Below are 22,219 nucleotides of genomic sequence, written 5' to 3'. Positions count from 1 at the left end.
TTTTTTTTAGAATTATCTAGATTGGCCACGATAAGCTCTAGCGGCCGCACTGCTGCCTGGCAAAGATCTGCACTTTTCTAATTGGTAGTGATGGACCTGTAAATCGAAATTACTGGTCCATCTATGTCCCAACCCTCACTTATGGTCATGAGCTCTGGGTAGTGACTGAAAGAATGAGATCGCAAATACAAGCGGCTGAATTGAGTTTCCTCTGTGGGGTGTCTGGGCTCAGCCTTAGAGTCGAAAGGAGTCAGTTGAGGTTGTTCGGGCATCTGATCAGGATGCTTCTTGGGCGCCTCCTGTTGGAGGTGTTCTAGGCACATCCCACTGGTAGGAGGCCCAGAGGCAGACCCAGAACATGCTGGAGGAATTACATATCTCATCTGGCCTGGGAACACCTTGGGGTCCCCGAGGAGGAGCTGGAAAGAGCTGATGAGGAGAGGGACGTCTGGGGTGCTTTGCTCAGCCTGCTGCCCCGGGTGAAAATGGATGGATGGACGGATGGACATTGATAGTGATTACTGTACGTCAATGGCACACTCAAAAAAATCTGGTGTAAGTGTGTTTAAGACGTGACAGCTGCGGTTTTACATTTTGGCAAATCAGCACCATAAAAAGTCACGCTGTATTTGACACTAGCAGTTCCTGTTTGCACTGTTACTTATAATTTTAAGACAACAATTCCCTGAATTAATTTTTAAAATGGAAAAAAGTCTGAATTTGATGATCATGCAGATTTTGAATGATAAAGAGCACTTATTAAGACAGTTCCTTAAAAGCTTTACTGCTGAGTGTGATATGTGGTTTGACTGAGTTTTGACTCTGGGAAGAAGGGTTGAGATTTCTGACACAAAATGCATAAATCCAGCACTTTAAGTTAAACAAATACAGAAATCAGAAGTCGTCAGCATTGCTCAAATGGGACTGACATGCTGTGTTCTTTAGGGTCCAATTTAAGGCTTAAGGAAGGGTAAATGGAGAGAAAAATAAACACATTCAGTTGCATTAATTTCAGTCTGCTCCCCTCAGACTTTTACTGTCTGGAAACACCACATAATATTCTCCATATATATGACTCAGCTGGTGGACAGAGTGTATGGAAACTATAACTCTCACAGCCTTTTAGCCCCCCAGAGAGGGGAGAGGGGGAGAGGTATGGGTATGGGTGTGGGTGGGGGGGTTCTGGCAGGAAACAGCTGCTGGAGCACAAGGGGGGTGTAAAGCCTCTTCTGTAACCCTCAAAGAAGTTCATCCTGCACCACATGACAGATTTCTCCAGTGGAGTGAGGCAGACCTTTGTGACTTTAAAACAATGACTGGGTGGCTTCCAGGATTCAGAGTCACACATCACATGAAACAAGGTGCAGGTGCAACAAAGAACTTCGGCTGTCTCATGTTAAGGACGGTGGGTTGTACCTCATTGTCCCTGTGATCTCTCTCCACCGCCGTAAGCTTCAGTTTCAGACTGGACACCTCGGTCATCAGCTCCAGCTTCTGGGTCTCCAGTGTTGTCCGGTTCAACAGCTCCTGTGGAGCAAGATGCACACTTGGTAAAGCTGCACTAAAATATAACGTGGAAAGAAATGGGCTGGGATGACAGTTTGAACTGCAGAACCGAAGGCCTCTGCAAAGTTACCTGTTGCAGCAGGTCCTCAGTAGCATTTAGTTTCTCCCGATGATGTTCTAGACAGGTGTCTAGGTCCCGTATCTTCTCACCTTGCACCTCCACCTGGTCTGTCAGAACACTTACCTGGACAGTGGTGAGACATTATTGCAGTATTTATCACAAAATAATTATTTCAATAATAGAAAATGTCGTGAAATTCTTGGTATACATCCAAAATCAGATCCAAACAAAGACGATCCTGTTGAGTGGCTGATGGCAGCAATCATTTTTTAAGATTTGTATCAGGATGAGATGTGCCAAACTTTAAGACCCTTGAATAACTGCTATAGTAGTTGAGTAACATTTACTAAAAACTACAGTTCGAGCTGTTTCAGTAAATTATCGAGCAACTTCGAAAAAGAAAACAATGAACTTGTGACCTTTGTTTTAAGATATACATCTTCAGTATGAATGAATGGCTGTGGGGCCACAGACAGGGCAGGGAAGTTGGAAAGTGTTGAGAGACAGACTGCTAAATTGTTGGTTTTGTTTTTTTTCATGGGATTTGTTGCCATAGCGAGACAGAGAATAATGCTAGACTTAAAGTTCAATATTATCAAATTTCTGTAGCACCATCTTTGGGTAGATTTCCATCATATTCTGCTGAGTTCCTTGGAATAGATATGAGCACCTCATCTACATTTGGTTGTGTTTGCACAATGTGGTCAAGAGCAATGCCAGTTTATCTAAATAATGCATGCTTACAAGAATTTTGCAACCACTTATACAAAAAGGGTAAGGCTAAACAAAAAAATGAACCTTTTCCCTGCTCCTCCAAAAATTTTCAGTGTACCCACCAAATTTACATGTTAGAAGATCTTTTCAGTCTGTACGTCTTGCACTATCTATTTGTCTTGAACTAAGGATTCCAGGAAAAAGCAACTTTACATCTACACCTAATGGTCCAAAGTAGGGATGTCAGTTAAGGTTGATTTTGCTTTTGATAGTCCGACACCCATTAACCAGTAACTAACCAGAAGATTTCTAAGGGGAAAAAGCAAAATGACTTGAATACATAAGGCCTTTCGTTCTTTTGGTCCTGTGCTCCATTGACCCAGTGAGCTTTAGCACCGCATTTCAAAGAGTTATCCATTTAGAGGTGGTGAAATTTTAATGTTTTAAGCGGCTTCAGTTAGAGCTGTTTGCACCACTAATCACGCTGACACTTGGTGCTTCTCAAAGTCAAGGAAGAAATCTTAAACAACCAAATTTCAAGGAGGCTACATCTCGAATCCTGCTGAAGGACTGTTCCAATATCAAGGATACTTCAAATTCTTCTGAGGACCAAGTCCTTCCTTCAGAGAATTTTCAAGGACGCATGTGTGCATCCTCAGCCAGAACCAAGTATCAACAATTCTTTTGCATGATTTTGCTGGAATTGAGGGTGGGGCCTCTTCAGTGTAGCACATCTGGGCACTCGCAAGCCTGTTGCAATATGTGTTCACCGAATTCTAGTAGTCTACTTCTAATGCTAATAGTCTTTCCAAGCCTATGTAGGACCCGACGTAAGGAAGCAGCTTTGAGAAACACCGACTGCCTCAGGTGCTAACAGAGCTAATGGTGATGCTAAAGGGGTTTGTGGCTTAAAATTATACCGATTACTCTCCAGGGCAACCTGGAGGACAGAGGGCAGGCACAATGTTTCCACAGCGGTAACTGCCAATTCAGCAGTGCCTCTAGCTAGCTCCCACCTGACCTGGGTGGTGTGCAGTGCAGAGGTGCCAAGACTAGCAAACCAGCGGAGACTGGAGGGTCAGGCAGCCGGCACTATGTGTCTGCATGTTTGCGTGGCTAGCTTGTTATCTGTCTCCCACCAGACCAAGGTGGTGCGCAGTGCAGTATAATGAAGAGTAGCCATATTAACCTGTAGACCATCATGCTTAACTGGTCAAAAAATATTATTGCCACTTAAACAATTAACAATTAACCCTTCACATCCCTTGTCCAAAGTAAAAAAAGCTTTGTTAAGAGGATATATGTTGATAAATTGGCTCAAGTTCTGCATTAAAAACTAATCATTTGTTGCTGTCTGCTTTTTTTAATCTGTTGAGTAGTTTTTGAGATATCCGACCAACTACCAAACATACGAACCAACGAATGGCACTGAGAACATGGTAATTACCCAAATGGCAGCCATGTACAATGCTACCTAATTGCCTATTCATCAGCAATTGTTCTGCTGCCTTGCAGCTACAATGACAAGTTGTGTTCACAAACCTGAAGAATAAGACACTCTTTGTCACTCTCCAGTCGTGACAGACGTTCTTGGTAAACTGCTTCTGTGCTGTGTCCGTTACTCTGAAATGAAAAACAATGTGTGTTGATTTGTGTTGTCTGAACAAATTGCTTCATTTGTTGCATCAGTTAAATACCGTTTCCAACTGTTATTTCTTTTCAGTTCAGAGCTCACAAAAAAAGAGGGGGGGGGCGGCCTCTAGCTGTCATGTTGAAATGCGGCTCTGGCTGAGGGGTTCAAATGAAAATACTCACCAGCCTTGAGCCACATAGATTTTGTAATGCTTGAATACCACTTCAGTGTATAACTATATAACCTCCCTGACAATCAACTCACATGTTTTTTTTCTTTGGAGAGCTTTCAGAAAAACATGTGAGGGTCAATAATGTTCTCACATGAAAGTGATTTGAAAATTGAATCAAAAGCAAACTCTTCTCTCAAATATCACAGATTGAGAGACAAGGCCGTGAGGGAAGAAAAACACGAGCCTCAGCCTGAGTCAACCTGAGTTTGGAAGATGGAAACTATTTGCAGCAGGTCTCCTATAGAAACTCCATCATTCACAAAGCACGCCATAACAGCACTCTCACAATAAACAGTCACGGTATGGGCAACGGAGCACGATCAAGAGATGCAAAGCAGATCAGATGGTAATTCATACCAGGCCGTCTCTTAAAACTGGCCAGTGCAAAAACTCTGAAACACACATGCTGCAACAAAAAAGTGGTTTAAGATTATCTTTGCGATCTGCACAAAAATAAACTCAATCTATAAATTCATGATGACATTTTCTCTCCCTGGTCAGTGACAAAAAGAATCAGACACCCCATTTCCACTTAGTCATGCATCTCGGGCTGACTGGATAGCTATCAGATATCAAGTGTAGATGCATCCAAGAAGCACTGGAGATGGATTGAAATCAAATAACTACAACAACCAGAGGAAATGGTTCGAGACACATATTATCCAGATGTTGAAAAGGATGTAAATGCACCCATCTCTCCAGGACACTTGTGAAATCTTAAAGGACTACTTCACCAACAAAATGATCATTTGTGTATCAATTACTTCCATGGTGAGCAAAGAATCCAAAAATGGAGACAATTCTTTGTGAACTGAATTTTCGGGGGGCTGTATTTAACAACAGCAAAGCTATAGCAAACATCTGTTTACACAACTTATGCAGTTTAATTTAATTTAAAGTCTCATTTATTTTAATTCAATTCCATTTTATTTTTAAAGCCCAACATCACAAATCACTATTTGCCTCAGAGGGCATTGCAGGATACGACATCCCTCTATTCTTGGAGCCGACCAGTGGGGCTAACTGATATATTATGCTTTTGCCACAGCAAAAACGTCCTTCCTAGAAGCGAAAGCTTCTAGGGCAGTCTTCTGTTCCTCTCTCAAGGAAAAAGATAAGTGTAGTTGGTTTAGCGTTTCTTCCAAAGCTAAATTGAATGGACACGGTCCTTCAGCAGCTGCCATCTTGGCTGTTTACTTTTCGACTCCTACGGCGCAGCGCTGTCGTCATCATGTTACGCCCGCCCAGGGCCCGCCTCTGTCAGAAAGACTGATCTGATCGGTCCAATGGCGATTCAGCAGGCTCTCCTCATCAGGGCCAGATTCCCATGCAGAGCAAATTTGAATTTGCTAGGGGCGGGGCATCTGGATTTCCAGGTTATGTTGAATCTGCAACAGCAACCAGAACGTACATGCTGGTTGGATGTCTACCTAAGTGTTTGTGATGTGTCCATGTTAGGACTGGGTGATATGACCTCAAATCAATATCACGATTTATTGGACATTTTACCTTGATTACGATTACTGAAAGATTATTTTGTTTTTTGCCTTCACTGGCAAAGTTTGTACTGTAAATATGCTCAATTATCAGAGGTGGTATATTTCTTTCTAATGAAAGAGTTTATGTTTGTGATTTTAAAATAACTGAAGGAATCACTCTCGGATCAGTTATTTCCTTGAATCTTTTTCACATTGTACAGCCTCGGAAAAATGTTTGTGTTATTGAGAGCTGCTTTGTGGAGGCACTTGGTGTTTGGCGCTTGTCAGTCTCTTCCTTTTTTTAAGCCATGCACTGTTCATATTCAGTAACGTGATTGTGCTCCAAGTGCTGAAACAGATTGGTGGTGTTACCTTTGGTCACTGAAACTGTTTTTTCACAGTGTTTACATTTGATTTCTTTCGTGTCCAAATGACGGACACGACATTTCTCTTGCTTCCAGGTTGAGGACTAGACAGGGTGGAGTCACATGACTACACACACAGTAGTACGTTTTTAAGGAGACCGCACACACAGTGGGGAAGTATTAAATGAATTTTTTTTTAAAAATTGAAATTACCAACATGGGCAAGATCACGACGGTTAGAAGTTCTGAATGTGGGTTTCGATTAATTTAAGATTAACTGCCCAGCGCTTGTCCATGTGCAACTTTTTGGGCGAGACACAGGCAATGTGAGTGTATGTATCTGGGCCTTAAAACTGAATTGAAAGTGTAACTCATCTATGCTCTCTTCAAAGCCAGACTCCACTGACAAAAAACGTAACTGTACCTCTGAAAACGAGAACTGCTGTCTATCACTGCCTCGTCAGTTAGTTTGTGTTATTGTGTGACTTTGGTGTTTTAAAGGGTTTGTTAAAGGGTTTAATAAAGTCACACAACTACACAAACAAACTACCACTAGGGCGGTGGTAAACCAGTAGCCCCTGTGTTCAGCAAGGTAAAATTACAGTTTGTCAATAATCTGGGTTTGAAGAGTATTACTTTAAGTTTGGTTTTGAATAGTAAGGTTCCAGCGAAAATGCATGTGTTTGCACACAACTGGATAAATGAGACTAGGGTTATACTGGACGAGTTGTGTAAGAGTTTGTAAACAGATGTTTTGATGTAGTTTTGCTGTTGTTAAATGCGATCGCCTATGACTTCAATTCAAAGTTTTCTTAACAGATAGAATTCTACATAACACGAGGTGAGTAACTGATATACAAATGGTCACTGGGGGGCTGAATTATTCCTCCAACTCCCTAAAAGTGCAACTAGGTCAGCAGCTTTTGTTATTAGGTCTGTACCTGAAGTTACATTGGAAATGCACGGAGGTCCGAATCTTTAACATTTATCTCCAGTTCCTTTTAAAGGTTTTGCAGCACTTTAAACATGCCTTGTGTATGAACTGTGCTGTGAATCTGCCTTGACTTGTCATGCCTTAATATGATTCATTCCTGTGTTTGTGTCACTTTATGGATAGTCGTTAACTTACGAGCACAACGGTTATTGTTGTAACTAAACTGCTTACATGGTGCTTAATTTGTGGCCATAATAAATCTCTGTTCCCTTTTAAGCACAAGACACTTGAAATGACAAGTGTAAATGGCGCCAGAGAGAGAAATGCGCCGATGTCATGTTTATAAAAATATACACAAATATCTTATCTTGTGTTTCAAACAAATACAGCACATGGAGGCTAAACAGCACTTTACTAATGGATTTTTTTTTTTTTTTTTAACCATTCGTCCATGTAGCCACTCTGCCAGCCCCTCTGCAGTAGAATCAGGGATCTGACATCGCAGGTTGTCCCGCTCCTCGTTGTCCATGAGCTCCAGCACTCCCCGCAGATCCTCCAGAAGGTGCAGCACCCGGAGGCCACCCAAGAAAGGTGAAGTGGGCGACTGGCAGTCAAACAGCCCGTTGGAGTAGTCCATGGCCTTGGAGCCTGGGAAGATAGAGAGGAAACGTTAAGATGTGGGACAACACAAAGACTCTCTATTTCACACAAATCATAAAGTGAAGTTGTGAAATTACATTAGCTCTCTGAGCTGGCATGTGATTCAAAACAAAAAAATCAAATGACTTCAAAACGCAATCAGAATGACAGGCTTTGAAAAAACTGGAAGGATTTACAACCAAAGCATCAGTTTGGTGCTGATCTGTGGGTGTGGTGGGAGCGCGATGACTACCCAGGGCTGTAAATTTTGGTTTTTGTGTAACTGTCTATGTCTTTTTCTCAGGACATGCAAGTTGGGTCTGTCGCCACAGGCTACCAAATTTCATCTAGTGTGGGTGCCATTAATCAAACAGAGCAGATACACAAAACTCTGTGTAGGATCATCACTGTAGAGCAGAAACATTTATTAGCATTCTTCCTGTCAGATTAAATAAAGCCATGTGTACTTATGGTTTTGACTCATGAACATCAAACACAAGGACATGGGGGGCCTCATTTCTTATCCCACAGTTAGCCATAGATGAATGCAGACAAGTCCTTCATCGTGTGTTTGCATATAGAATAAATCTGTCCCAAGTTTTTTAGATACAATAACAGCCAAAAAAATTAACGCAGTTTCAGCAGTTGTTGCACATAGCTTTGGCCATTTAAAGCTCCTGTGGTACCATTAGTTAGGGACATCACATGTACCTGTAAACTAGAGCTGGACAATTAACCAATCCTTTTTACTTTTTTTTTTTTTTGTTGAGCATCTGCCGCCCTTGTCAGTGTGGTGTGTCCTGCACCACTGCCCCTCGTCGGCCCCCCCTCAGCTTTTTTTTGTGGCTGATTTAACATGCTACATCAGCAACAGCGGAGCTTGAAGGTGAATGAAATCACTCTGTCTGGCAGCTAAGCTCAGTGTACAAGAAGAGAAACAGAAGTGAGGAAAGTAAACAAAAAGCTTAGGTCAAGAGGGAGTGAGACCAAAACGAACTTGTTACATATGGTAAGATTCTTTATCTTTAGCCACTGAGCTCTTTAGCAGAAACATTTTGTGCTGGTTTGTGTTATTGTTCACTGGCACACGGTAAATATGCTCTGTTCTTTCAACATTGGATTGTGTTGTTTATGTACTAACTGACTAACTAGCATCAAGACGGTCTTCTAGTTTCGCTGTTTGATTGACTATTACAGACTACTGCCATCTGCTGGTGTGGAGAATTATTTCTTCTCACGCAGGCGCATATACGTCCTGGTTGACCGTCGGCTGCAGTCTTTCTGGTGTGTTCATATGCAACTTGAAGTCAGTTTATGTCTGGGCCTTTACAGCTGTGGGCTCAGTGGTGCCTACTTGAAAACCTTCACTCTAGATTTAGCGACTTTTTTAACCCGAGAGTGACTTAATTTCTAAAAGGTGACAAATTTTTAACGACTTATTCAGACCATCAGGGAAAAAGCAAGACATGTATTCAAATATATTTTAATCTATTCCTATGCTTGCTGCTTAGAGTAATCAAAGTCTATGGCTCTTCCGCAAACAGCATGGGGTCTCTCTTGGGGTATCTCATGTTTTTATATTTATTTGATTTTCAGTTGAATTGTATTTAACGTTCGAGAAAAGTTTTTTTTTTTTGTTGTTGTTGTTCAATAAATGGACAATGTTTTCTATTACATAATTGTGATCTCAATACTGACTAAAATAATTATGATTGTCATTTTTGCCATCATCGAGCAACCTTTCAGTAAACCACAATCAGCACTTATATCTCAGTCATCATCATCAGACATCGGAGAGGTTTAGTTAAATCCAATCAAAACAGACTTTACAAAATGTTTGATCACAAAAAAAGGTAAACGAACAACACAATTTTGGGGCATTTTACAGACTGCTGTGTAGACTGCAAAAAAAAAAGTGAACTGGGCTTACAACCTAAAAGAATAACATTTCATATTCAGTCTCTATGTCTCTGCAACAGACACACACTCACACACTCCTGCACACATACTGGACGAGCAAATGTTTACAGAGATTCTATCAAACATCATGTAACACAGTAAAACCAATTAATGCTAATTAAATCTTCTCCTGTATCTGTGGAAACCATATTTTCAGATTTTTCTTGGAAGCGAATGCAGCAGCGTGTCGACTGAACTCGAGTGCATGATGTTCCCATCGTGTGCTGCCCACTCCGCACCATCTGTCATCTGTCTTAAATGTCAGCCATAATGAAGATGTCCAACGGTAACAAAGAGGGAGCTAAATAAATAAATATCCAAACAATCATGGCTTCCCCACGGTAGCGAGGGAATGGGGCACGATGACGGCTGTGGCTTCCGCGGAAACAGTGGGGACCGGGGGGGGGGGGGAGTCATGTGATTGGCTGCCTTGCTCCCATTGGAAAGGTCAGCGCTATAATTACACACATCAGCGGAAAAGTGGGGACTCTGAAAGTGAAGCCTGCTCTGCTCATCTGCAGCGGCACAAGCACAGAGTGGCCAAAAGTTCCCAAGCAGGAGTTTGTATTCCAAACTCACAGAGCTTGAATAATCATTAGTTTCCGTCGTTGTGGGGACAATGGAAACTTTCTTTCATTTCTCATGCTGGTGGAATGCACTGGAGGCAGAAAGGCCCAGTGATCCAGCAGCACAATTTCAGCATTATTCCAAACTTTTATGTACATTCAGGGGAATTACATTAAAATGCAGGTAGAAGGGGAAGGAGAAGGGCACATTGTGTTGCCATCCACTGGCCGTAGTAGAAATTCAATGATTTCCAGATGTGGCTAGACCCCATAGTATGCCATGCCCACTTAAAAAAAAGAGCCACGGTCTTAAAGTCCAAGTGTACAATGTGGTTACCTGCTATGATCCCATCCATTTGCTCCAAGGCTGCTGCCAACATATCGCTGGCGTCAGACATCATCTTGTGCTCAATGAATCTGAAAGAGAAAAGAAGAAGAGCATTAAGTGAAAGAAACAAGACTGAAAGACAAGACAGATCCATGAAGATGTCTGGCAAAGCTCAGACAGAGTCTGGTTTAAATTCAAACACGATAAAGACATGTTTCCTAAAATTTTAAAGCAGCAGTAGTATTTTTTAAGAAGAAGAATAAACAATGACAATAAAGGCTTTCTTTTCGACCAAGACTTAAAAATAGCTCCAAACCAGGAAGAATTATAACTTACAAAGAGAGTGACATAGTCTCTCAGTTTGTCCTTATGTGTTTAGACAAATGGAAATCTGATCATCTACAGTACATTTTCATGACTGCTGGGGAAAATCCATCTGAAGAGGACTGTGTGATAAGATCAAACACTTCATAACAACCACAAACAGGACCCTGTGATTAGATTATCTCAGTTAAATTCAAGGTTCTGCGACATTCAGAGCATTAATACAGCAGCAAGCAACAGCAGAGGATGATGTTATGCAACCTCTGTTGTTGTTGTAGACAGCTTAGCTGCGCGTTCATGTGAATTCTTGCGAGTCCCTGTGTGTGTGTCCCATTTTCTAGCTAATCACTGCCGATCTGCACTATGCCAATCTGGTGGTTACCAGCCAAGGTTAACATCATTAGCTCTGTCAGCACTGTTGCCCTTGTTATCACTGTTTGAGCTGCTAGCTGCCAGCTCAGTCACCTTCATGTTGAGAACTGCATGTCAGACGATCCTGGCTCGGACCCTGAATTGTAGATATGCTCTGAATGTCACATACAGTTCCTTTAAACAAAACCAAAGACCACAGATATTTTGTGACACTCACAAGTTAACGTAGCAGTATAAACAGAAGTGATTAGCAGGATATTCAGCTGCCGACAATAACAGTATCCCCTACAAGTCAGTTATTCTAATAAAGATGCAAAGGGTTCTCAAACTGTGGTAAGAAGACAGGAACTTGGTGGGAAAGACAAATTAGTCATGTCTAGAGTTGGGTACCAAATTCCGTACTTTTGAGGGTAGTGACTGAATTATGTCTATACTCTAAGTACCTATTCACATTATGTCAATCTGGGCCAAACTGGAGAGCACACTTGGGTGAGAGCGCTGGATTCAGACAGGAGGCAGAAGCACTGCAAAGAGTCCCTAAGCCAGACAGCCGGCCACAGAGTTTCACAGGCTGCTTCTCGACTTCAGGACTCTTTGCATTGCTTCTGCCTCCTGTCAGAACGCTCTTAGATACCGAAATTTAGCAAAGGTCAGGGCGCTTTGTGGCAAAGACAATGGAGATTAAGAAAGGAGGTGGAAGAAATACAAACTGCCCCGCTGCTGGGGGCCAGATATGGAGCTCCATCGGCTTCCCAGCGAGTCAAAACTATCACTGCAGCACCAATAGTTTCCATCTGGTTTTCTTCCAGAAATCGCTTTGTATCACTGCTGTTTGTGATTGTGTTTTTTGCATTACATATGTATTCTACATATTTATCAGCTGTGTCTAAACAGAGGGCTAGAGAAAGGGGCAGACACAGACACACACATACACAAATAGGCAGACAGACTTAGCTCTATGTATGATCAGAAAAGTGCAGAGGGCAAGAAACACTTGTTGACTGCAGCTTGTTCATAAATCAAATTGTTGTTGCCACCACAAAGAGTAAAGTACTGAAAAAACAGGAACCTTTGGGTGCTGGTACTAAACTTGATTTGATTTGGTTAATTCTGATTAATGACTAAGTATCATAAATGCAAGTTGCAGGCCTAATCTCCATGATTCTCAGAGCATTGTTTTTCTCCTGTACCAGCACCAGCTTTAATCTACAGAGCATGCCTGCATGTTTTTACTTTACATTTGCAAAAAACAACAACAGCATTATCACTAATCCTGTTATGATACAAGCTCTCATTCTTCCTTCTCAAATGACTGCTGCATCAAATTAACCCTGCAGTCTGTGCCACAGAAAACAAGCTCCCTCAGAGACAAAAAACAAAGTGATCTCCAAGACTTATTACCCAGCAAGCCTTATTTCCGGCGGTCACGGGTGCTTATGGGCAGGCTCCTATCCGGAATAATGACACTATTCTCCCAGGGGTCTCAGGCCTCGTAGCATTGGCATGCTCGGCATCTGAAACTTCCATAACAAAGTTGGAAAATATCCCCATGACTGCTGAATTCAAACACTTATCACATGCCTCTCCTTTACTCGCACTGACCACTTATCACTTCAAACCAAATCTGATTTAAAGGGCTTGAGATAGAATACAGTACGTGGAGAGGGCAGCTTAACCAGAACTAACAACATGCAAACAGTGGCTCTACTTGTTCACAAGTCCAATGGTAGAGGGGGCAGGGGCTGCAGAGTTGACTTCATTTCCTCCCTCTTAGGGGTCACAGTGTCACACCCAGCAGGGTAAAACATGGGCATTAAGAGCGTAATTAAACCAGTGGCCTCAATATGGGCTGGGGGTTGCTGTTAAAACAAGGGGCCTTAAGTGCTGTTGCTTAATTTCAACGATACACTCCACAGGAAGGGGAGCCATTTTCTCCCAAAACATCACACACACTGCTTTGTATTCTCTACTCCACCAACATTTCATTAATGATGTAATATGCAACTTAAGCCTTCAGTCTAAAAGTCTAAAAACAACAAGACCAGTGTTGTCTGTATCATTTGGTCATCATCGCCTCTCAGTGGCATCATATCGTCTTTGTGCATGCATTAAGGTCTCAGGTCATTTTTATCCAGTTTTAAGCCACATTATTTATGATACACTTTTTACATCTTAGTCGTTTTTAACTTTGTTTTTAACCAGATGAAGGATTTTAGTCATCAGATGTCTGGATCTTAAGTTATCAGAGAAACAAAGTTGTGCAAACGTTAGCTGCAGCTCAGCTCTAGCCCCTGCCGCATCAAATAGCATTGGAGAAATACTGATTTTTAACATGAAACTGCTTTATTCAGTGTTTTTACCAGTTTAAATCACCAAGTCCATTTGTTTTGGAGAGGAGGAGACCTCTACGGATAATTCGGCTCCTGGTCAAAACCTCCTGAACGTCTAGATCTTAAGTTATCTGAGAAACAAGCTGAGCAGATGTTAGCTGCAGCTCAGCTCTAGCCCCTGCCGCACCAAATAGCATTGGAGAAATACTGATTTTTAACATGAAACTGCTTTATTCAGTGTTTTTAACAGTTTAAATCACCAAGTCCATTTGTTTTGGAGAGGAGGAGACCTCTACGGATAATTCAGCTCCTGGTCAACACCTCCTGAACGCCTGGATGTTAAGTTATCTGAGAAACAAGCTGAGCAGACGTTAGCTGCAGCTCAGCTCTAGCCCCTGCCGCACCAAACAGCATTGGTGAAATAGTCATTTTCAACATGAAACTGCTTAATTCAGTGTTTTTAATGGTTTAAATCACCAAGTCCATTTGTTTTGGAGAGGAGGAGACCTCTGAAACTAATTCGGCTCCTGGTAAAAACCTCCTGAACATTTGGATCTTAAGTTATCAGGTGAGTACACATTTGCAGGTACTAAGATAGCTGCTTATCTCAACAAAAACACTGATTCGTAACAGCTTTATTCAGTCTTTTTACCGATTTAAATCACCTGGTCTGTTTATTTTGGCGAAGAGGAGACCTCTCTGGATAATTTGGCTCCCGGTAATAACCTCCTGAACAATGAACACTGAAGAATATTAGCTCAATAACAACAACAAACTGTACATTTTAAACCTTTACTTCAACTCATGCACACTTGCAAAATAGGGGCCACTGCCATAACAACAAACTACAACAGAAGAGCGCTTCCGTACATACACAGTAGGGCAACAAAGCACTCAACAAAGGAATCCTAACCAGGAGAAGCTGACTGCAATGCTGTGTCTTTTGTTTCTCTTTTGACTGAGCGACCACTTGTGGCAGAAAAATACATATTGTATGTTTAAGATTGGTTATATACAGCTCTGGTGATGTAGACGCACACATGAATCAGTGTTTTAAGGACAAAGCAGGATTCTGGTCAATAAGCATGCCAGGAAATACCGCCGACTTCCAAATACAACAACACCTTTCTAATTAAATTTTACGGTTCTCGTGGGCGATTCATGGAGAGGTTCCACAGATACATCTAATACTTTTTCCTCCACAGGTATTTCCATAGTTTGATGGGAAACCATCACTCACTCACACCAGGGTGGAAGCTGTGTTTGGTCAGCTGCTTGTTGCGCCCCATGGGAGAAACCTAAAGCTTGTTCCTTTTTCCAAAAAGAGATGTTTTTTTTTGTTGAGGATCCAAATATTTTCTCTCTCTGTGTGAATGCAGAAAACAACAAACGGCATAAATAGAGAAACACCAGTGTGTGTGCTATCTTTTCCTTTTACTCGACTATCTAATGCAGTCTTGTGGTCATGGTGCAACCGCGGGTGTGGAGGAAAGCAGGATAAAAACATTTCAAAATGATAAAACAATTCACAGTGTGTTACCATAATTGAGGCTGTTCTCCGCCTGCTGTCTTGTGATAAAAGCCACATCAAATTGGTGTTATGAGTTTCATGAGAAATCCAATTCAGCGGAAAACAGAACATCTTATCAGCTCATGTGCATTTCAGAACATAGGTTTAAGACGGAGAAGGAATCAAAGCAGGAATTGCTCTTGTGCTGGTTATGTGGCAGAAAACAGCACTGAAACTTGCCACGTTAACTGGTCTGCTCTTCAGACTCACAAAACCCTTTAAAATGCCAGGCTGAGATATTTTCCACTTCTTTTCGCATCAGTGATGAGCAGGTCATCCGTGAGGAATTTTCTGACCAAAACCTCAAGAGGAGTCCACAGATGAGGGTCCATGTCCCAAAACATGTGCAGAAGTGTCTGTATGATGATTGATAAGGCCACAGTGTAGGAGTGAGTACTACACACATTCCTGAGCAGGTTACTTATCCCAAAAACCAAACACTAGTGCCTGGTACGGACATCCCCGCTGACCTCTGTGACCTCCCTCCCTCCATCTGTCAGACAAAACCCTGAGGACTTCATTCCTGTCAGGCTGGTGGTATTTTTCCATCTGTTAACTAATGCCCTGAAAAGACCAAAACAGCCAATGAACTGATCCTACAACAAGCATTACCTCCATTGTTAACCAAAACTACAACACAAGAACAAGACATGCTCCTGCAGAAGCACCCCGACAACTGTTGCATGGCTGCCCGTCAGCAGTCACCTGGCTGTTCACATCAGACGCATATATCTCTATGCTCTATGCTTCTCCACTCGTTTCTAATCACGCATTAGAGCTCTGTCTCCGTTTGCTTGTGTCTGTATGTGTTGGCATGTCTTTTTCGCTCTGTCTTTTGACCCAACTTAACCAGGCCAATATGTGGAAGCCTGTGATGCATATTTTATCAATTATTATCAACCGATCATTTATATCAAAGCAAATATTTCCTTTATATCATTCATAATAGATTACTGGTGGGTTTTCTTGCCAGATTTGTGGGCAGCACTCCATGGAAAACTGGTGCACTTCATGGCGCTTCTGCGTCCAGTACGATCCTGGCGTCATTTACTGCTGTTTGAAGTGTTTTCTTCAGAATCAGAACCTGAACTAAGCACAAAAAGTAAGGAAATTTCTGTTTGGTAGATTATTCCTTTGTTGTAACACTGCTTCTTGACAATAATTCTTCTTCCACACGCTACTGAGGCTCCTGTTTGTTAAATTAATAAATTATCAACTTGCCAATATCTGTGTCTTCAGACTTCAATCATCCAATCCACCAAACAACACCAAACAAGAGTCATCAACAAAAAAAAAACTCTCTGGCATTGGCAGAGAAGATTTGGCAAATTTTTCATGGGCGCAAACGACATACTCAGCTCTGCTGCTCATCCCACAAACACATGTTCCTTACAAATGTGGCACCATTTAAAAGGGAAATAAACTGGTACAGTATTTCTTTGTTGTAACAATGCTTCTAAATAAATCTTATACCGCTGGAAAGCCTAACACAAATTTCCTACTTTTTGCGCTTAGTTTATGTGTGGCGGTAGTTCTCTACCTCTCTGACTTTGGAGGTTTTTGCTAGTGGAACTCTTGGGTGGGGAATTGATCAGTTGATTAGTTGGTGGTCGGATCAATCTGAGTACATCAGATTGATGGGTTAGAGGAGCAGCTGCTGCAGAGGCGAGTGAAAGCAAACTTTAAACAGCGCTGGACTGTGGGGTGCACTGTTTCCATTGAATGCAGCAGGTTTCATCTAAAATAAGTTGGGAAAAACAATGGACAACACTAAAATGAGAGTGCTGTCACTGGTTCTATTTCGCTATGAATCAATGAATGGTTAAGTTCCATTTTTACTGCGCCAGGCGTTCTGCTGCTCTGCCTGTGCCTAGAGTACGCTTTGCGCTCTGCTTGTGGTGCACTGAATAATTATTAAACAAAATGATATATATTTTGACCTCTTTTGAAATGCTTCCATCTTTAGGGGGAATGACTGGGCTTGGAGATGAGTGCCACAGACAAGTCAGAAAGAACTGTGGGACAGACTTTCATACTACTGGTTTTAGTTTTTTTTTTTTAAAGGTTTGTTGAGACTACAAGAAAAACAGATAAATACCACCATGACCCACCATGACTCTGTAACTGATACTGTACGATGGTTATACATTTCACTCACACAAACCTGTCAAAAGGTATCAGTGCCATCTTTCTTACAGTATCTGACAGAAGTAATATTTCCAAGTCGATTTTAAAGAGAGACAAAACTGTCTGAGAATCAAACTGGACTGGCTGTAAGGTGGTTTTAATATCAACCAGATGTAGAGGACGAGATGTGGAGGGGGAGGGACAATGCATTCTAAAAGAGAAGTGGGCTGGGATTACTTGACCCTACGCTGAGTGGTCGGGCTCAAACACACACACACACACACATATATATGAATATACACAAACACACGCCTCTGCTGGTGCCTCAAACACTTGTGCTCCACTAGCCTGCTTCCAGCTGTGATACAGATGCGCAAATCAGAGTTGAACTGGCTCAAAGTAGCACTAGAAGCAGCATTAGTAATTGTAGTTCAATAAGTTGTCGTAGTATGGTGGACTGCAGTGTTGCTTGCTGGATCAAAAGCAAATTATCTTGAGGTTTTAAACACCAAGTCTCAATCAAAACAAGTTCAAATAATGTGTGTCTTTATCCTGCTGGGTTATGAAGATATACTGTGTGCTTGTGTTGTTGCCACCACTCTTAAACCACCAGCCTCCAGTGGCATTTGATTAAAGGGACATTGGATCCTTAATTCAATAAAGCTATCAGACTCATCCAGAGAAATATGACAAAGTCAGATTTCATTACCCAGAAGCTGCCGGTGCACTTGTGTTTTAATTTAAAAAGCTTTGTTATCCAAGTTGCCAAGACATCGACCATCCTTAGTTGAATTTACAGCCAACAACAATGATACTGGATAGCACCACAAGTTAGTTTGGAGTTTCCTGTAAGTTCCTTGCATGCTGTGCTTTTTCTTGCAAGAGGTATTTTGATCTCAGCATCATTTTTTGAGTAAATTAACCATAATTAATTCAATTATCTGTGGTTGTGGCGGTCTGTTTAGTAGCAGTAGGAGTGGCTGATAACAGTGTAGAGGTGAACCACCACATCACTGCTGATCGCCACAGAAGCCAATGAATATAAAGGGAAACTTTGCTGATATTGAACCAGCTGTGTGGCATCACAGTGTGTGCAGATGAACAGTGTTTGGCTTCGCCCTGTGCTGCCAGCCTTTGGACCCCTGCCACCCAACAGGTGGGGATCTCCAAGGGAAGTCAAACAACGTTTATCTGCGCACAATGCGATGACACACAGCTGGTTGAATATGAGCAAAGTTTCCCTGCTTCCCTTCACTGGTTCCTGTACAGCAGGGTCGGTCTTTGTTTCACTGTTATAATCATTAAAAAGCAAAAGCAGCATGTGTATACATTCAGTAGGCTATATCTTCAGTAGCTAGCTAGCTAACCCTACACTTTTCAGGGTCTGATTTTGATTTTGGAACAGGGAAGAAACGTATATCTTTTTCCAACCTCTCCAGGTAACGAGTATCATTAATACACAACATGCCACAGGCACAACATTTAGCTCCAAATCCACAAATCTGAAATGACTGCATTAGAGTCAATGGAGCACAGCTGTGTTGTTGTCGGACCCTGGTCTGAGCCAGCCCGATGCTATGTTATGATTGGCCAGTCTGCGTCCAGGGGTGGGACTTAGCGAAGAGTCAATTACAGTAATGTAATTTTCTGAATCTACCACACTGTCCTAGCTGTTTCAGTATTTGCCTTTACCCACTTAACACTCATTTATACTCCCTTTAACTATGTAAATATATATGTTCATTTCAAATAGAGCACCAACAGTCAACCTTTTAATATGGTTGCAATATCAAGTGTCACATAAGACAAAGGAAAGCAGCAAATTCTCCTACTAGGGAAGTGTTGGGGGCTTTTTTCTCAAATTGAAAAATGACTCAGACTAATCTGTTATCAAAACAGTAGTTATCAGTTAAGCAACTCATTGTTTCAGCTCTGACCTCAATTAGTTGCAGCACATGTGTAATAGTTACAGTAGCACTTGAAGAGGTAATGTGGACCTGAAGCGTGACTTGTGCAAGTCAATCCCACGTGAAATCCAACCACCAGCCAAACACCCTGCCTTTGTTTACACTTCCCCCCTGAGAGATGGTCCAGTGGACTTTTAGTCTGGGCTGCTGTGAGGTCTGACTGTTTGACAGTCACAACAGCCCAGACTTTAAACTGGTGCAGCGGCGGCCACATTGAGACACTGCACAAACAACTCTCTGTCTTTCAAAAAACTCACATGATAGCAGCGCGACACTGATCTTAAGTTCTTACAGTTTTTCCATGTGGCCCTAAACTACATCATAGTTAAAAAAAATCACATTGGAGGGGGAAACTAATAAAGGAGGATTGTGGAAAAGGGGGCAGGAGGAACTGAGTAAGAGATCACCGCCAGCCAAGAAAAACTGACTTTCATAGCTTTTGTTATCAAGGTCTTAGCACAGAAGCAGTATGAAGTCTTTGTAGGGCACAGTTTCACAGCTGCTGCCTTAAACTGAGAAAAAAAATGCTGCAAAGTCAAACGAGCTCTATAGTAGTGCCTAAAATGACTGACACCATAAACACAGAGGCATCCCTACACACAGGAAAACCGTCACTCAATCCTATCAGGAAGCGTTTCCTGTCACATTCTGGAGAAACGTCTTCCTCTTTGTCAGAAATGGCCATTTCCCTGCAGTCCCTGCTGCACTCTATGTTGCACTCTATGCACCGACAAAACTGAAATACTCCAAAAGCCACGTGTACAGATCAGATTTAAAACTGGGCCCTTTAATTATATTCCTGTGAGACAAATGTTTCAGATTAAGTTAGGATTTTAATTCAAGTTCAGAAGCCTGTAAACATCCACATATATCATGTGACACTACAGTGACAGCTCCCTTCTTTCAAAATACACCACCACAAGTACTGCACCAGGAATGCAGGGAATGCAATGTCAGAAAAAAAGGTGCCTGTCACAGAAAGGCCTGGACAGTTTTCTTGACACGTGGCTTCAAGATAAATAACTTAAAAACTAGAAAACTTTGGGTTCTGTGCCATGTTGATCTTACTGCAATTTTGCTGCCAATACAAATAACACCAATAATGGACTTTTCCTCCTCTTCACCTGACTGTGCAACAAATAAATGCCTGCTGCCTGGGGAAAACAAGATGACTGGTGCCAGGAGATCTAAGTCTTAAACAATCACTGCAGTGTGAAAATGAGTTTTATTATGCCAGCTCTAACAGTGTAACATCAGATATAGCTGTGCAAGCAAGTGTGCAACAGCATGGACTTTCTGAGCAGCCCACCATTAGCCCTGAGAGTGTGGTAGTGGCGGTGGCGGGATACAAATATGGTTATTGTCAGAGAGAGAAATAAAATCCTTTGTTATGCTTTCAGTTCACTGCCCGGAAGCCAAGACATCATCAGCCGTATGCAGGGAGGAAGGCTGCCAGCAGGTCATGCAGCGCCTCAGGAGGGAGGTTTTTCCTGAACAACTTAAGACTGCAGAGGTATACCCAAACAAAGGCAGCAGAAGTCTGAGATTGATAATGAAAGGAGCCGACGCTGGACCAGGAGCAGCTTTAAACTGCTGGCTGCTGCTGCCTTTTAAACAGTGGACGTGGGTGGGAGCCAAAGTGGAGGTTCACCGCAGTGATTCATGAGTTGGCTTGGACATTAATGGTCATGTGATGCATAAATTAGCCGTGGTTAAATTAAAAATACAGTTTTCACATAAAAAGCTAGCACAATTCAACTCTCTGGTACAAATATAACACCCATAAAAGTATAAAATCTGAGTCAATATGACTCTCTCATATCTGTTCTTCTCTGTGGATGGTATATGATATAAATTAGTAGGTTTTATATAAGTATTGTTAATATGAAAGCACTAACAATGCAGTTATTGAGTTGCAGAATGATTTTGCCATTAAAAAAAACCCATAAAATGTTAATAAAACTCACAAGTATATTAGCTATGGGAATTTCTTGGCACGCAAAAGCAAGAAAATTAAATAAAAACGTCAATAAAAAAATTAATTATGAGCCAAAATCACATCTATTTTATTCCTTTTAAGTCACCACAAACACTGAAATTATATTAGTAACGTTAACCATAGCAATAAAAAGATATATTAGATACTAGATAATATTAAAAACTAGTAAAAGTGAGCTAAGCTAAACTGTTAGTCACGCTACGTTAGCTAGCAAAGTTACGTTCAATTAAAAGGCGTAACGTTACAGTTTTAACGCAATTAAGCTAGCAGCGCAACGCAACAAACAAACCGTTAAACTAGCGGCTGTTTCTTAAACTTCATTTAAACTTCGGTTAAACTCACAGTTTTCGACCGATAAAAGTTTGAGGAGGGATCCTGCAGTCTCCGGCGGCTTTATTCCAAACACTTTGGGCACTTTCTACAGGAGCTTCATGGTTCGCGTTCACCTTCCCATTGAGTTTCACACTCAACTGAAGTTTTCATCCAAACTAAGAGGGGCCATTTCAAAAGGCGTCAAGCTAAAGAGACCGGAGGGACACTTCCGGGAAGACGGCCTTCAAAATAAAAGCGTTGAAGCCATCCGTTGTTGGTAGTTGTTCCCCAAACCGGGGCTGAGGTAAACTGGAGGGGTTACAAGCAGATTTAAGGAGTGAAAGAGAGGTTTTGCCCTTTTTCTTTTTAAATACTATATATTTTGAACTTGTTTCAGGACTGTAAAAAAAAATCATTTATATTTTCAAAGTTTATTTCCACACTAGGGCCCTAACCTGTGATGAGGTAGCCTTGCAGAGTTTCTACTCACTCTGTTCACTCTGAATTTTGTCTGGATTCTGGTTCCGGTCTAGAGAGCGGATCCGGAATTCACCAAATTCACCAAAGTGAAAGTGTTCACCAAAGTAAAACTTTAAATTCTGGCGCACCATCGATTTGGGGTGATGAGGGGTGTAAGAAAATTGATTAACTTAATGGCTTGGGGCTTTTCTTGTAAATTATATTCTTTAAATTAAAAAGTTTCACCACATTTTTATTAGCTTGGTGCTTTTATTTTGATGGAA

General features: G+C 41.6%; 1 protein-coding gene across 1 annotated transcript in view; it reads right to left on the bottom strand.

The window, feature by feature from the left end:
• LOC117249088 (liprin-beta-1) overlaps positions 1-21,642 on the bottom strand; it is a 44,516-nt gene extending 22,874 nt beyond the window's left edge. Inside the window, exons 1-6 of the mRNA XM_033614472.2 lie at positions 21,507-21,642; positions 10,485-10,564; positions 7,426-7,631; positions 3,884-3,964; positions 1,637-1,750; positions 1,417-1,527 (exon numbers count right to left, since the gene is read on the bottom strand). Coding sequence (XP_033470363.1) covers positions 1,417-1,527; positions 1,637-1,750; positions 3,884-3,964; positions 7,426-7,631; positions 10,485-10,548 — 576 coding nt within the window. The 5' untranslated portion in view covers positions 10,549-10,564; positions 21,507-21,642. The remainder of the gene's footprint in view (positions 1-1,416; positions 1,528-1,636; positions 1,751-3,883; positions 3,965-7,425; positions 7,632-10,484; positions 10,565-21,506) is intronic.
• Positions 21,643-22,219: the final 577 nt, after the last annotated feature.

This window comes from Epinephelus lanceolatus, chromosome 23, assembly GCF_041903045.1.
Source record: "Epinephelus lanceolatus isolate andai-2023 chromosome 23, ASM4190304v1, whole genome shotgun sequence".
NCBI classification, from domain to species: domain Eukaryota; kingdom Metazoa; phylum Chordata; class Actinopteri; order Perciformes; family Serranidae; genus Epinephelus; species Epinephelus lanceolatus.
The sequence above is the reverse complement of the archived record's forward strand: the minus strand, read 5'-3'. Positions and strand labels throughout refer to the sequence as shown.